The sequence below is a fragment of the Schistosoma mansoni genome (assembly GCF_000237925.1).
Source record: "Schistosoma mansoni, WGS project CABG00000000 data, supercontig 0113, strain Puerto Rico, whole genome shotgun sequence".
Classification (NCBI taxonomy): Eukaryota; Metazoa; Platyhelminthes; class Trematoda; order Strigeidida; family Schistosomatidae; genus Schistosoma; species Schistosoma mansoni.
The window spans coordinates 84,173-101,575 of record NW_017386033.1 but is presented as its reverse complement, the minus strand read 5'-3'; the positions used below and the strand labels follow the sequence as shown (position 1 = coordinate 101,575).

At 37.2% G+C, this 17,403-nt stretch overlaps 1 protein-coding gene across 1 annotated transcript; it reads left to right on the top strand.

Annotated features, from left to right (window-relative positions):
- Window positions 1–66: 66 nt before the first annotated feature.
- Smp_000720 (serine/threonine kinase) lies at window positions 67–17,279 on the top strand (the record flags this gene model as incomplete). The annotated part of the gene is made up of 7 exons (XM_018790380.1): window positions 67–1,330; window positions 4,356–4,735; window positions 9,232–10,408; window positions 12,297–12,549; window positions 12,912–13,080; window positions 14,413–14,465; window positions 16,690–17,279. The coding sequence occupies exons 1-7, from the start codon at window positions 173–175 to the stop codon at window positions 17,277–17,279; spliced, it is 3,780 nt and encodes a 1,259-aa protein (XP_018646293.1). The 5' UTR covers window positions 67–172.
- Window positions 17,280–17,403: the final 124 nt, after the last annotated feature.

Sequence of the window (17,403 nt, the reverse complement as noted above, 5' to 3'; positions counted from 1 at the left end):
ACGTGCAGATTGATTTATATGGTGGTTTATCTTAGGTCTCTAGTTTGTTTGAGTGAGTTGGAGTTAGGCACACAGTGGCGGGTATCTTCGCTGCTGGTTTTGTTTGATCGACCGTTCTTCCTGATTGTTAATGTCTAGAATGCATCTATTTCTCGTTTATAATCAGTTATAAATGGATTTGCAGAGTGTTTATACGGAAGGACATGTCTTCAAAGAGAACAAGTTAAAGTTTGCTAAATATTCGGGGTTTCCCAGATATTCGGAGCTTGTTAATATTCAGAAACAGTATGATCGATCAAAAGATGAGAATGGTTTGTATCCTGCTAGGAATGGAATCCATATTGTTCATAAAAAGAGGAAAGCGGATGACGCTAATTTGCAGATTCACGATGGCTCGTCTGCTCCAAGGTTACACCGTTTGCATGTTCCTTCTTCTCCTAGTGGTCATTTACATGGTCATTTGGGAGCTCATGTTGGCTCGTTTTTACAGCATCAGGCATGTACTTACAACACATCTAATGTCTCTGCAATAAACGCCCCAATAACTGACATCTGCTCAAGTAGCGCTATACAGTTCACTGGTATGAATACGCTGCCGGCTGCAACCACAAAGGCGAACTCAAAGCTAACTACAACTGAGGGTGACTATGCCATAGTTGTTGGGGAGATGCTTAATTCTGGCAGCGAGGCATACGAAGTTCTCTCATTTCTCGGGCGAGGGACTTTCGGCCAGGTTGTCAAGTGCCGCTGTCGATCAACGAGCCGCTATGTAGCCATCAAGATATTAAAGAACTTACCTTCTTACCTAAGGCAAGGTAATATAGAGATTCAAATTTTGCAAACACTGGCTCAACAGGACACAGAGTCTCATAATATTGTCAGGGCGATTGAGTGCTTTCAACATAGAAACCACATGTGTTTCGTATTTGAGTTATTGGACCAAAACTTATATGAGTATCTCAAGTCAAATAAGTTTCGTCCATTGACGCTTCCGGAGATCCGCCCCATTTCTCAGCAGGTCCTCACGGCTCTTTCAAAATTAAAGACTCTTGGTTTAATCCATGCTGATTTGAAACCAGAAAATATAATGTTAGTGAATCCAGGCTCAGAAAACATGCGTTACAGAGTCAAAGTAATTGACTTCGGTTCTGCATGCCATAGTTCCAAAGCTGTTCAAAACACTTACCTTCAATCACGTTACTATCGTGCTCCTGAGATCCTTCTGGGCTTACCTTTTGATGAAGCAATTGATATGTGGTCATTGGGATGTGTTTTAGCTGAGCTTTTCCTCGGCTGGCCTTTATATCCTGGTTCATCTGAATATGATCAAGTGAGTTCTAAACCCGATTGTGTTTCGTTTAAGTATTAGTTTGGGAATTCCCTCATCAAACATACCGAGCATGTCATGACGCTGGAATGCTTATAGCGTGTTAAGGTTGTCGCAGACTACATGCGTTAGCTGTCTAAACCTTATATTTGTATATTTTTTAAAAAAAAACTTTGTACTGTAATGATTATCGAAGGACTCATACAACACCCTTAAATCTATTGTTGAAGGGGAATAGTATTCTTCTGTGGTACATCTTTTACGTGGAACATTGGCGTTGTAATTGGAGCTTACACCCAAAACATCGCGGGTTCTAATAGCAGCTTACTCCGGTTTAGGTGCCTGGATATTATTACTAGCTCAATAAGTTTACGGTTCAAAATACAGTAGTAAAACAAATACCTAGTAAATGTTATGTACCCTGATACGTAAACATGTACTTGAGTATCGACTTACATAGATTAAGGATGAATTGCTTGTTCGTTTAGTGACCAGAAGTTTGGATTCTGAAGATAAGTTATCAGGACCCCAAAGTTCGGTTTTCGTAAGTCTCCAATTTATAATCTTGTAAGTGAGCATCATGGAGTCTTTGTAAATTGATTAGTGTTTATTTTTCTATTTGAGGTGATGTACTCATAAAAATTTGAAATTCTGCGATTTTAGGTGGGTGTGATTTTAATCAAATGAAGTATAGAGATGTAATGGATAGCGTAACCTGTTTACTAGTTGAGCTTTTTCGTACTGTTTTGAGCTATATTTATTTGTAGTCCAGTGACACTAACGGAGTACCCAAATAGTAGTCATTTTCTACATGATGATGGGAGTTATGACGAATTGGATCGATGCGATTTTGTGTTAGATCCATTGTTTATTGGTTACTACTATCGTCACGTAATGCATTTTGTCGTTTTCCTCAAACTGCTGTATGCCGTTCGCGTTTGCTTCGAACATCATTGCATCACTATACTTGGTTGCTAAGTCATTATTTATTGCTGGTCTCGACAATAATTCTGCTCGTTCGTTAGATAAATCCTTCGATGTTGCGAAAAATATTTGGGTAGCTTTTTAGCTTTGCAAGTTCCGTACTTTATACGAACTGGCTTCTAAGTTCACAACAATTTAAGGTGACGTTAGTCTTTTGGGAATAGAATTTCATTCCTATATGGTGTCACTATATATTAATAAAGATAAATGTGACTTGTATCATTTAGAAAATACTAGTAAGCTATGTATTTCTAAAATTAGCGGTACTTCGCTATCTGCATCTGAGCAGCAGATATAGTCTAAGCATTCCACACTAGTTATATTTTAAATTTCCGGACTGTTTATACACGAATTTCCACTCTTACTGATATAACGCCTAAAGGCTTGACAGTGAGTTCTTAATTGACCGGAGGAGTCACCTACAAGCCAATTCCGTCCAATGACCTATGACATTTTATCACGTTTATCATATGTTCATACTCAGTATGTAGGAATGCTTTTTTACTACATGGAAATTTATCTAGATAGTGACCTTGTCTGATTACTGATCATTTGGCAACTTATGTCAGCAATAAGGTTTCGTGAATAACCATCTTCCGACCACATAACGTTGTATTCATCTGTCGATTAGCATTCTATTCTTTAGTTTTAACTACCCGAAATCTCGTCTAATAAAATCACAGAAAACCTCCACTGATCATCGAAGTGAGTGTAGTTCGTTTAACGTTGATTAGCTCACAGTACATGAGAGCATAATTTACCTATCAGTTTAAAAAACACAATTGTGACTTCATTGAAACTAATGTACATTATCCATTTTGATTACTTTACGAACGTCTCGAAGACTCGTCGCAAAAAGTTCTTTTATCAGAGTAGCTACATGATTTTCGAGTAAATTTGCAGTATGTCCTTTACTGAACACGATTTTGTTCGAGTACAAGTCTTTCATGACATAGAATGTTATTTAAATGGGTCACAGTATTGTCATTGGTTGCTGACTCCTGAAATACGACAAGCAGTATTATAATTAGTATTTGAAAACGATCTTGTCAACTACTTGTTTCCTTGAATCAGTCCTATGGACTAACTAGAACTCCCAATTTCAAGCTATTTCATCGCGATTGGCTACTGTGTATTAAGCTGTAGGTCCTGAAAAATTTCTTACGGTCATCCGAGTTTGGTAACTGCTGTTAATGCGTACTAGACTTCGTTCTTTTCAACATTAGAAAACTCAACACCCGGTTGTATTTTCGTGATTACAAACTTTAGTAGATAGGCTTGCATAGCTAAAATTTAAAGTAGCAGTTACTCCGGAAATCTTGAGTCCTAAGAATAGTGAGGTGCTAGTCAGTAATATGCAGTGTATTATGTAGCACTTGTGGGCATCGGTTCTAATTGCCACACATCAGCAAGGCAAAACTATCAGGAGGATTATGGAACTACTAGAAGTATTAGATAAGTCAGTGGTAGTGGAAGAAAGGCTTAGGTATAAAAGGAAAAAAATAAGGGGATTTTAAGAATCAGTATTTGCTGAAAGACCAAGACAGTACGTCCACGCCGTTGTGATCGGTTTTGAGCCATGTCACCTAAAGCCTCGAACCTTTGGTTGAAGTAATTACACGGACCCCAACCAGGTAGTTTGCACTTATCTGCGCTTCTCACTCCACTTGCCATTAACTTTACGAATTGATGCCACATTTTGGTTTGACCAACCCGAGCTTTCTTTATTCTACTGAACCAGACAACTCGAGGTAACCGGTGAATTCACATAGGTAATACATGTTCTAATCACTTCGACTGATCAAGATATACTACTTCACCAACCTACTCGTCATCCTTACCGAGTACCCTATTCCTAACCTCAGTATTAGTCACTTGGTAGTACGTTGATGTTTACTAATTTTTTCTTGGGAATGTTTAGTTAGACTTGACAGTAAAATTTGTATCTATTCTCATACATTTTATAATAGCAAATTCAGTACTTTTATAGTAGTATGATATCATCGCTAAATTCTTTGATTTACTTTGACGTTTCCAAATTTAGATGAGATACATAGTAGAGACTCAAGGTTTACCCCCTTCTGATATGTTAAAAAACGCTGGGAAATGCAACACATTTTTTGTACGTGATCATTATCGATGTGATTGGCGGTTAAAAACTCCGGAAGAATATGCTTCTGAAACTGGTCAGCAAGCTAAAGAGGCTAGGAAATATTTTTTTAATTCTCTGAATCAAATCCGTGATGTAAATGGACATTCTGCGTCTGACGAATCAGATCTTGATATTGTCGATCGCCAGCAATTTACTTATCTTTTAACGGAGATGCTAAAAATGCGTCCATGTGATCGAATAACACCTGATATAGCCCTTAAACATTCGTTCGTAACTATGACTCACCTTCACTGTCAGCCTTTCGCTAAACGGTAAGTTTGTCTTTTGTTCATTGTAACGGTAATAGTTGTCGCAAGTATATTTTACTATGTACAAGCATTAGTGTTTAAATCTTTTCAGCGTCAAGATAATAACATAAACTTTTTTCAGAATGTAAGTTAATCAATCTGTACTGTTATCATCGACAAACACCAATCAAATGATTACTACTGGAAAAATTACTCTTACTTCAACTTTCGTTCCGACAAATCATATTCACAATCATTTGGTATCATTCGTTTTTGTTTCTTTTGTACGACGTTACATATCTACTCCCTTTTATTTTCATTTCGTTTATTTTTCAACTAATGCAGCTGCTCGCTTATGATGGAAATCCTGTCCGATCTAAACGATCTTAAGTCACTGACTAGTCAGGAGTTGAGTGCTACCACCGACTACGAGTACTGAACCAGTTTTTCTGAAACCACGTATGCCATTCAAACTGTTCTCCTTCCACGTTCACATACTAATGCGTATCTGACAACATATAAGGTTGGCTATATCACTTGAAAATCCCAACATCAGTGTCTGTTGTCTATCCAGGGCCCGCATTTAAAACCTTGTTAAAGCACTATGAATTCGCTTCCCATCCGTCACTTGGGAAAGCTTGTTTCACGTGCGTTTATCCAAGGACCCTGTGTCATCGTCTGGCTCTGTTGGTGTTGGTATCTAACTAAGCGCTAGAGCTGAGGCAGTACTAATCAACTGAATCCTCATGTACAGTTGATCATGTACTGCTAAATCAGAAAGTTTTATCAAAATAAGGAGAAATCAGTGTGAGAAACGATGCCTTTTCGTCATTTCCTCCTACGATACGACAGAGTCCAAACCGGATGCCAGTCAGTCAGTCATAACTTAGAACTTCGTACGTACGTACACCAATTCTAGTTGCCATATCACATTAGCACAGAGATACAGCTGTCGATTCAAATCCCATAGTGGTATAAGTAGTAAGAGTGTAAGCAGTAATCGGAAAGATTAGGGTTTGAAGATGATATTCAAGGAGTATAATCTAGTGAAATAAATTTGGAAAGAGAAAAAAGAAAGGGACATGAAGAATTTAGAAGATTAGAATTTGGGAGAACACAAAGAGTGGATGCACCTGAGCCATTGCTTAGATTTGGAGCCATGTCATTCAAGGTCTCTAACTATCGGTTGCTAACATCTCGCGAATCCCAACCAGGTAGTCTACACCTACCAACATAGCTCAGTCTACTTGTCAGTGACCGTGGATTTGTGCCACGTTTTGGTCTGACCGCCCCTAGCTTTCTTCCAACCTACTTCTACACCATAAAACATCGCACGTCAGGGCAGTCGGTGGTTCCAGCCATCTCAACTGATGAGGTTTCACTACTTCATCAATCGATTTGCCATCAGTACCTAGCACCCGTTTCCTAACAACTGCATTACTTACTCGGTGGTCCCAGGATATACGAGTAATGCTTCGAAGACACCTATGATCGAATACTAGCAGCCTACGAATATCTTCTATTCTTACCGGCCATGTTTCACTGCCACAAAGTAGGACGGAATGAATTGCTGCACAGTAAATAAGTGAAGCGGTCGACACGCTCAACTACTTCATTCCCTATCATTAGTTCAGGTGTCGATGCAACCCAATCCTGAAGTAACGTCTTGCACTTCGAAGGAGAGAATCGCATCCTGAACATGCGTGCATTGTTGCTTATGGTGGTCAGAAGACTCTGCATTTTGTCAGCGTCTTCACCAAATAAAACTATGTCGTCGGCGTATTCTAAGTCAACAAGTGAGTCTCCTGGTAGAAGTTCAACCGCTCTAAATTTGGATGAGGGAAGTGTTATTTCTAATAGCAGTCAGTCAGTCAGCTACAACGTTGGACCAGGCACACATATGCATCGGTCCAAGTTGCCATACCTCATTAGCACAAGATGAACACCGAATTCATAGTAGGTAATTTAGTGGTGGTAATATATAAAATAAAGGTTTATATAAGGATATAGTAAGGAAGAAAGACAGATATCAAGCAATTTTAATCTCAAGGTTTAAAGAAAGACAGAAAGTGAATAATTGACCCCTCTAAGAGAGAAAACTCAAGCCAATTACTACATGGAGTTTGAACACTAGGCCAAGAATGATATTTACGATGGACAGCAAATATCTGGCTTATAAAACTAAAAAAAGATGGGATGGATGTGAAGCCTTTACTTAAACATGAGCTAAGGATTTGAAGGTGTTGGACGATAAAAAAGTATTTACGTGTGTATGAGTCACCGACTAGTAAATATTCAAGCTAACTGTGGAGTTAAAAGTGGAAAAGGTAGGTAATCTGAGTGTAGAGAACATAATATCAAATCCAGTCAGTCAGCTCCAACGTAAGACCAGGCACACATATGCATCAGTCATAGTTGCCATACCTCATTAGCACAAGATGAACACCGAATTCATAGTAGGTAATTTAGTGGTGGTAATATATAAGATAAAGGTTTATATAAGGATATAGTAAGTAAGAAAGACAGATATCAAGCAATTTTAATCTCAAGGTTTAAAGAAAGACAGAAAGTGTATACACCGACGCCATTGTGATCGATTTGGAGTCATGTCACTTAGAGTCTCCAACCATTGGTTACGATAGTTGCGCAGACCCCAACCAAGTAGTCTGCGTCTGCCAACATGGCTCAGACTAGAAGTTAGTGACTTCAAGCTCTGATGCCACGTTTTGGTCTGGCCACCTCTAACTTTCTTCCAACCATCCCCTATACTAGTCAGCATTGCACGTCGTGGTAATCGGTGTTCAGGTATACGTAACACGTGGCCCAACCGTCTCAGTTGATGAAGATTTACAACCTCATCAACTGATTTATCATCATTCCCTAATACCCTTTGTCTAACCTCACTATTACTTACCCGGTGATCCAAGCAGATGCGAGCAATATTTCTAAGGCATCTGTGGTTAAATACTAGTAACTTACGTGTATCTTCTACTCTTAAAGGCCATCTTTCTCAGCCGTAAAGTAGAACAGATCGAACTGTTGTGGAATATACTCGTCCCTTAATTGATAGATGGATATCTCGTCTTCGCCATAGGTGACGTAAGTTGGCAAAAGCCAAACGAGCTTTTTGAATCCGTGCTGAGATTTCGTCAAACACCAACCCATTAAGGCTGATCAGACTTCCAAAATAAGTAAAGTTGTCGACGCGTTCGACTACTTCACTCCCTATCCTTAGTTCAGGTGTCGACGCGGGCCAGTCCTGAAACAACAATTTACATTTAGAGGGGGAGAAACGCATTCCAAGTATCCTGGCATTGTTACTCAGTGCTAACAGAAGATTCTGCATTTTATCAGCGTCTTCACCAAATAGAGCTGTCATCTGCGTATTTCTAATAGCACGTCTACGATAAAGTTAAACAAGAATGAAGAGAGTGTACAGCCCTGACGAATACCACTTGAGGTAATTAATTCTGATGACAGTTCGCCGTACGCTTTAACTCGACCAGTTGTGTTCGAGTAGGGAGTACCTGTATGTGCGTCCATGTTCTAAGACCTGATGTAAAGTGAATAACTGGTCTACACAACCACGTCCAGGTCGAAAACCAGCCTGGTTCTCTCGAGTCTGCTCTTCACGAGCTTAAGATAGGCGTCGAATTGTTATTGAAGCTAACATTTTAGACACTAAGTTCTACTTTATGGATGTGAAACAGCCGTTAAGAATAGTAGAGGATATTCATAGGTTACTGGTATTCCATCATTAGTGTCTACGAATCATAGCCCGTTTGTTGTGGGGTCACGAAGTAAGCAATGTCTGGGATAGAAAGAGAATATTATAAAAAGAGAAGTTGGTGGGTGAAGTAGTAAAACTTCATCAACTGAGGTGGTTGCGACATGTTACGAACGTTCATCCGCCACCTACCCCAACGGGCGATGCTTTCTAGTGAAGTAGGCTGGAAAAATGCTGCCGAACCAAAACACGACATCAGCTCATGAGGTCTCTGACAATTAAACTTGACCTTGTTAATAGATGTAGACAAGCTGGTTTGCGTCCGCGTGATTATCCTAACTAACGGTTAGACTATGAATGAAATGTCTCGAAATTGTTTGCAATAGTACAGGTGCATCTAATCTTTGTCTTCCCTCAAGTCTTACGATTCTAAATTCATAATAATTTTTGTTTTCATTTCGCTAATTTACATTTTCTTTTTCTACGATGCCTAATACTTGCTATTATCACTAATACTGATACTACCTACTATTTTAGAATTTGACCTTACAACTTCATCTCTGTGCTAATGTGGTATGATAACTTGAGTTGATGTGTGTGCGTACGGGTTTTACGTTTTGACTGACTGAAAGTTTATTGTAAAGTTGCATCAGTAAAAACCAGGTAATAGAGATATTGGCAACTTAGTTGCTGATAGTTGTCCCATTAGATAGTTTATGTCTGTATCTCAATGTGCTACTTTATATTTCTTACTTAAATTATATTTTGAAATTTTGTTTTGTTACTTTTATAGAACCCAAGAATCTCTCACACTGATGCAGGTTTGTCATGGTAGTTCACGTAGGCAGCATGCAACTGATATTAATTCCCATTCGAAGTGTATGCCATTACCACAGAAGGTTGTTAGCACTTTTCCAGAGACTCTTCACTATGTTACTTCGAATATTATTGATACTCGAACTGCATTACCTACACAAATTAACAGCCACCCATATCCTCAGGCTAATCACTCATCTAACTGTCGGGCTGATGCTAGAGCTGCTTACTATGCCGCAGCAGCAGCAGCGGCTGCGTTTTCAGCGAAATCAACTTCACAGCTTATTCCAATTCCTAGTAATACTTCATCCAGCTTCCCATGCTTGCATCAGTACTCTTCACTGAGTGCTATCAATGAAAATAATCATGTGTCTCTTCCTGCCACAGAATCTGGAAAAGTATGTCCAGTCATTGAATGTACTCCTGCAACTATAATTATTTCTCAGAACAAATCTGAAGTTTGTGTGAGACCCACTCAAATAACTGCAGATAATTTACCGGCAACATATACTTCTCCAATGCAACGTTCTCTTTCGTTCTACGACTTGGTAACTGCTGGTGGTGCTGGTAGTGCATTATCCCTACTAAATGCTGTCACTGCACCTGCACCATCGCCATTTTTGATTAGTAGCTCCGTTCCAGCTCCAAGAGTGCAGCCACTGAGTTCTGTCTCGACAAACACTTCTCAAACAAACCATATCCAACAAATGCTACATCATCCTCTTCACTCTGTTTATATTCAACCTGAACTCAGCAGGTTATCTGAAGGTGAAAATTCATTTATGTTGGATATTGTAGGTCGAGAAAAAGGTAATGGGGCTTGTACTGCTCGTCAAGAGTCCATTGATGTGACATGTAAACCAAATACTGGTTTATGTGATACTCTGTGTGCTTTAGTAAATCAGCAACATTTATATCAATATCCCGCAACTGCTGTTGCGGCCTTAGCTGTAGCTCATCACCAGCAAAATTTCAACAATAATCAAAAACATCCCTCTACTTTATTTAAGTCCACCCGCAGCAGTGGATCTGATTTTGTTAACAATGTTTCCAGAAGATGTGAGTGTCATGGAGCTTGTCCATCACATTTAGTGAAAGGTCCATTGATCAATTCGAGAATCAATGAAATAGTTCGACCGGACCTTAATTGTTCTGTAAGTGTTATTTTGTTTTGAGTTAATTACTCATTATAAGTTTTTTGATGATTACTCTTATTCTAGGCATCTGTTTGTTTATGTGGTCATACCTTTGTTCAATTTTGAATTAAATGTAGATCTTTTTTCTTAAAAATGTTAATATTTGATTGATTTAAAAACGCCGAAAACTGCTCTACTCATCCCAATGTATAAGTTATGGTTAACATTAAAGCAAACGAATACAATTTTCAAGGTATGAGATCATATAATACTAACGAAAGTTGAAAGTTTCTGATTTCGTGATATCTCACATAACTAATTATCAATAAAAGAATGATTGTGTTTATTACTCGATATGGTTGACAAGTTGGTTCATCGACTTTCGAGATCTGAACGTTATAAGGATTGACAATAGAATTTTGTCGCTTATTCGTGTCTTCCAGAAAGTTTTCTAGCTGAATTTTTGTATGTAGATTCATATAAGTTGGATAACGGTGAACATTTGAAGCCATGAAAATTTATTGAGTCACTGATTTGAATTTATCTAGTGCCCCTTAAAATGTTTCATGTTGATTGGCTCAGTGATGATCTGTGATGTAACAAAACCTACCAGACCATAGTCATACTTATATTGTGTGGCTACTATATCTGGTCATGTTTAGGTGACAAAGACGAAACTTTATAATCCATTAAATATATACAAGCATGTCGCACTACACTATGAGCTAGTTAAAAACTACTAAATACTGAAGAAAACTCACAATACATTAATCACATGCTCAATTGTACTTTTAACATAGATATCATAAATATGATCATTCCTGTGGAATGTACTAGTACACTGATTAGACGTTGACTTATACTATGAAAACGACAGGGTAAAACCCAACCGAATAAAAAATAAATCGGACAAACCTTGAGACGGACATATCACATGATTCCTTTTTGTCATAATCAAATAGTAATAAATTCACAAAGTCAAAAAGTATTTAGCCCATATTTTACGTTACCTATGCAACTGCTATCAAGAGATAGGTCTACTTCTAATTGGGTCCAAATTATTGGCTTCCGCCGTAGTTCATAGATTGTTTAGAACCCGTTAAAAATTGACTCGTGAGGAGCAGTCTGATTTTCGTTCTGGTTGTGGATGTATTGGCCATCTTTTCACCCTAGAATAGATGTTAGAACACCTCCATCATTATTGAAGTCCAACAATTTTTACGTTTCTTGCTATCAATCTGTCTTAGATCCGTCAAACAAGACTATTCTCTGCAATTGTCTTTTCAAGAATTATGTTCTCGAGAAGTTTATTTATCAGTTGGCATTCGGTGTCCGTAGTTATGGCATATTTTTTGCACCTAGGTCCGAAGTACTTTTACAAAACTGAAAGGAGTTTGTTCGTGCACTCGTTAAAATTAGTTGAACAGTCTATATTTTGTTAACTCCGTAAATAATAGCTGTAGCCTGAGTTATGAGACCTGTTGACGTATAATGAATGTCAGCGGTTTGTGCTAATCTCGCCTATCTTGGCACTGTCGTAACGTAAGTTTGGGTGAAATTATTGTATTTAAGACATGCCAGTTACATCAATTTTTTGTATGCTTGTGAAATTCCATCTACAATATTCTGTGTTTGATCATCGTTTTCAAATAATTGTTGATTTTTGGTAGCAATACCATTTTAGTAGTGCTGAAGTTCGTGACCAAGTATTATGCAATTTCATTGTTCGTCCTCCTATGTTAAGTTTGTGAATATTAATTTCTGTTGTCCTACTACTGGCATAGTTTTTTTCTGTAAGTTTATTCGATATAACTATAAATAGTAACTTTCTGTATTTTAAATGGTATTGCGTTTTCTCTTAAATCTACGTTTATCCAACTGCTCCTATTAATTGTATTTCTTGAAGCGTGCTCCAATGTATGAAGTTCATGGATCAGTAACTCAACAGTCTCTGTCACGCCAGGACTCTACTTCATTTCATTATCAAGATCAACAACCTCATATAGTCAGCCATAGTGATGTCCACAAACATTCTGTTGCTCAAGTTCAATCGAACAATCCTTTTGTGAACGATACAGATTGCATGCCTATGAATTTAGTAACAAACAACTCAGAACCAGCTGTAAATAATGCTGTCAACTTGTCAATGCTTCCTCCAAGTATGTTTAAATGTTATTTTGTCATCGAAAACTGAGAACTAAGTGTCCTCAGTGAATTATTAAATGCCGATTTTCTGCGTCTATTTTTTTCCACAATTATTTTGATAAGAACATGAAGTCACATAATGTTGACTGAGGAAGTTACTTTTAAACTGACTGATTTTGGTTTACAGATGATAAGTAGTTATCATTCAACAAATTCCAAAGATTTGTTTACTGTTTGTTTGTTTTTAATTAACCACCAATTATCTCCATATTTGCTGTATGTGTGTTTTTAGTAACATTTATGTGGTTCTTATGTAGAAGAATTGTGTTGAGTATAATCTTATCACATTAATGTTTTTGTTTTTGTTTTTTATTAGGTTCTTCGTATAACTCTAATCGCATGAAACGTCAGTCTGTCGCCATAAATCCTAGTTCTGAGAGTGTAGATAGGATTTCTCATAGTTTAGTTCAACATGATACATTCAGCTGTCCCTCAGAAATTATATCAAATCCTAATGCAATCAAATCGGATTGCGGATTTTCGGGGTATGTTTAAAAATGTGTATAGAATATTTAAAGAGATTTGTGGAACTTAGTGATCTCTACATAGTTTTCTTCAGAAACAGTTTCTGGTTCAATTAATGTTATCAAATTATGAATTGCATAATTACTACGTTAAAAATTACTCATAGATGAGTTGTGATAGCTAGTTGATTTGAAAGCCTAAATAGGAAGACCAAACCGAGCTGAACGATACATAGATGAGTCTTTAGATGTCTCAAACCAGGAGACAAGTAACAGTTACTATCTGATGCTTTTATGCTAAGTCGACTGTTTATTTCTAAAAACCACCAGACTTAAGAATAAAGAGTGGCTATTAGACGACTAGGCTTACGGTAATTTCTAGTCAAAAAGGATTGAAATCCTAATATTAACGGGACTCAATAGACCGGATGACTGATATACGACACTTTATCAATAATCTCCAGGACGATAAAAGACAACAAATAGTTAGGAATGTGCTATTGAGAAAACAAGTGTGACGGAGAACAACTCCGTATACATCGCAGTAAATAAACGAAATTCGGTTATTTATTTACTCTGAAGAAAGTGGCCTACGTTAAGTTACTAAACGTCAGATACCCACTTACTGACTGTTTTTTTGAGATAGTTTTGCAAGTTTAAACTTCCATTTTTTCGCGGTTGGAATTGTCACTTTCGTATTAGTAAGCTTCTAACTCGTTTTCAAGATTTCTCCGCATTTATTAACTTGGATCAATCATTTTGGTATCTGCCAATTACTATATTTTACAGAATTGTCTTTTGAGTAGCCTTGGTTAGTAAAGAAAGGGTAATTTTTGTATCCAAGTATTTAAATCATCGCTAGGACACGTCACCATTGGGTTAGGAAACATTACGTCCAGGCTTTTCTCAACCAACAAAAAATAACTTTGTGTCAATTAATACACGTTTACCAGCTTTTGTGCCGCTAATGGTTTCGTGTATTCAACTCAAGTTGTTTGTTTTTTAACGGTTCGAAACGCTAATAAAAACATCGTCACTGATGTCTCTAGCTGTGCTTAGTTGTTCCAACCATTTATTTCATGAATAATAATAATAATAATAATTCGGCAGCCAATTTACAATTTCATGTAACGTTCTTCAAACTACGACTTATGTAGATTAAAAGTGTTCCTATTGTAAATGCAAATTCGAAGTAAAATGGCGTCAGAAAAATGAACTGAGAGATGTCTGTTTAAGCTGTCTGACCATCACTTCACGTATAGCATAAATTAGTTACTGTTACGAGTAAATAACTTCTTTAATTTGTTTCAAGTTGTAAATTATTCTGCGAATATGTCTTGTAAATTATCCTAGGGCGTACAAGTCAACCTTCGATTTGATGTGCCAACAGCGTTCTGATAAAAAAAGTAGGTTCATTTTCATGGTTATTTTTAATATCTTGATGTGAACACGTAGCTTTATGATCACATATAAACTGTGAATATGATTTTTAACAATAATAATGGTTAACTAAATTTATACGTTCTGATTGACTTTGCTACGTGAATCCCAGAGTCCTACTCAGGCGTATCGTAATTTTGATGTGAGTAGAGTTACTTTATCCTTGCACCATGAGTTAATTAAGCATTCACTTTCTTTTGTTTTGGGTTATGAATTTTGGTTTCAATGTAGTTTTCGTATAATAGATGTAATCTATTGTTTACTTCTTGGCAGTTAGGGAATTGTTAGTGTAGACACTGGTATCGTTTTTGGTTTTTATATCTATCCAAAAAGTTAAGAGATATAGTTCCAACAACTATCTGAACCTGAAATTAAACATATACTAACAAAAAATTTACTAAATTGTCTTGAACAATGATGGAAAACGAAAAGTTGGTCTCCATAATGAATGCTTGGCAACTTTTCAGACTCATCTCAGGAACATTTACTAGAAAGTCGTCTACCATTGATCTTATTCCCGAAAAAGATGAAGTCGTGATTTGCTCACTTTTGTGACATCTATAAAATAATCAGTCTGATCAATAGTGTTTAAAATATTCTAAATGGGGCTCAGCTACAGTAAACTTGGGATAAACAAGGTAATTTTAAACCTGATTGAAGATATTGAAAAAATCTTCACCCTTGGGCATGTTGTAGAACAAATGTGCAAACCGATGGTCGACTGTAATATCCCTTGAAGTGAAGGCTTCATTAAACCATGTTGACCGAGTTGTGTTTCGGCGATGTTTTTCTCTGGAAGATGCACCGAGAAGTACGTAAACCTTCTGAAGGTTATTTACCCGAACTTACCATCATTCCTGTTTATTGTTGTGTTAGATATCCTAATAGAAAGTACAATTTCTTCACCTACCTTTCTGAGATCATTATCACAAGGGGGTTTTGTGGAGATTTTAGTAATTTTATATCGTTAAGATCATGAGTCAATTGAAGCTAGACCACCGTGGAAAACCTGTTAGAGTTCTAGTGAGAAGTCGTGGCCAGTGGAGCTAATCCATGTCAGGTAGAGACAGGTATATACCTCAGTACAGTGGAAGTTGGTCGCGCAATTTCGTGGATTGGTTGAGGTTAGACATTAATACCGTTGGATGCCGGCTCAGTGGTCTGTCGGTTAAGTGCTCTGTCGCGAGACTGAAAGGTCCTGGTTTCGAATCTCGCGAGGCGGGATCGTGGATGTGTACTGCTGAGGAGTCCCACAATAGGGAGAAACGGCCGTCCAGTGCTTCCAGGTTTTCCGCGGTGGTCTAGCTTCAATTGACTCTTGATCTTAACTATATAAAACTTTCTGAGATCAGTTTATTTTCTAAAAATTATATGACGTAAAACATGTTCTGTTCAATGAGGAAACGTTGACAAAATGCAGTTTTCTAAGTCTTGAAAAAGTGTACGTCATTTCTTCCACTTTTAAACTTTCAACTAATCTTCGGTTCATTTGTTATATATATCTGACCACCATTTCTCATGACACGAAATGCAGTCTGACATATAAATAGGTTTTAAAAAAGCTAATTGTGGGTAAGTGTAAACTGCGTAGTTGGGATCCACCCATTTACTGGGGTCATTGGTTGAAGATACTGTGTGATATAGTTATGAGTCACTAGTTGTGGTACGGATACATTCATTTTTTGATAGACTTCACGCTGACTGATAAACTGTTGTCGTGATCATTACTATCTACGTAATAAATTATGCACCTAGTTACGGAACTTCTATAGACAATAGAGATTCATACATTTATTTTCCTCTGACACTGAATTCGTTTTGGATTTCGACAGTTATCAGCCCACTGTTATATTCATCTTTCCAAATCCTATCTAAAAAATTTCTATCATATACAAATAATGTTACTAATCTCTTCCTAACTCTGATATTGGGATTGTGCTTCGACGACTGGTTGTCATCTCTGGTCGCAATCAGTTAGTCGCTGACTTATATTTCTTGAGACTTTAGTTTATTTAAAGAGACGTAAATATAAACATCTTGGAATGTAAAACAAAATTGTACAAAAAGAATCACTCTTCTTTTTATGTAACAGATTCTACATACAAATCAGTATTCAAATATATGATATTCTAGTGTTTTGTGGATTTTATGTAATAGATTGAGTTACTCTTTCAATCATTTTAATTTTAGTACCAGTTGGTCGCGTTCAACCGATGATAAAACAAGAGGATTCAAGTCATTTACATTCCTCCAGTCGACCTGTATCATCACCTGTCAACTATATACCACCAAGTCGAGAGTCTGTTGTCTGGGGATCAAATCCAAGTTTGTTTGTATTTACATCACCTTTCCCTCAACAGTCAGTGAATTCTAATAATTCCATTCCTCAAAAGTTATGTCATCATTTCACTAATGATATATTTTCATATAATACTCAACCAATAGAATATATATCTAATCATAGAAGTGTACGTAAAAATCCTCAGTTATCCATTACGAGGGATGATCAACATGTTGTACAATCGAATAATCAATTATCGGCTGCTCATGCGGCCGCTGCAGCCTACCATAATTTAATGTTTTTTCAGTTACAACAACAACAATTACAACAACAAACTCAACAACTTCAACATAGCCTGATGGCTGGAATTCCTACTGTCTGCCAAACTAATATGCCTGATCATTGTAATGAGACATACCAGCATTCACAGAGAGTACTATCTAGCGGTTGGAATACTGGTTGTCGTGATTTTGTTGAGCATTCGTCGGGCGCTGTGTAATAATTTGAAAAGATCACTTCCTACATACACATGCGGAGCTAGAGTTGCATATGCGTTTATTGTCATTAAAACGAGTCATTTGTGGATACAGACATTTTTGTCCGGTATGTAGCTCTAAAGGGCA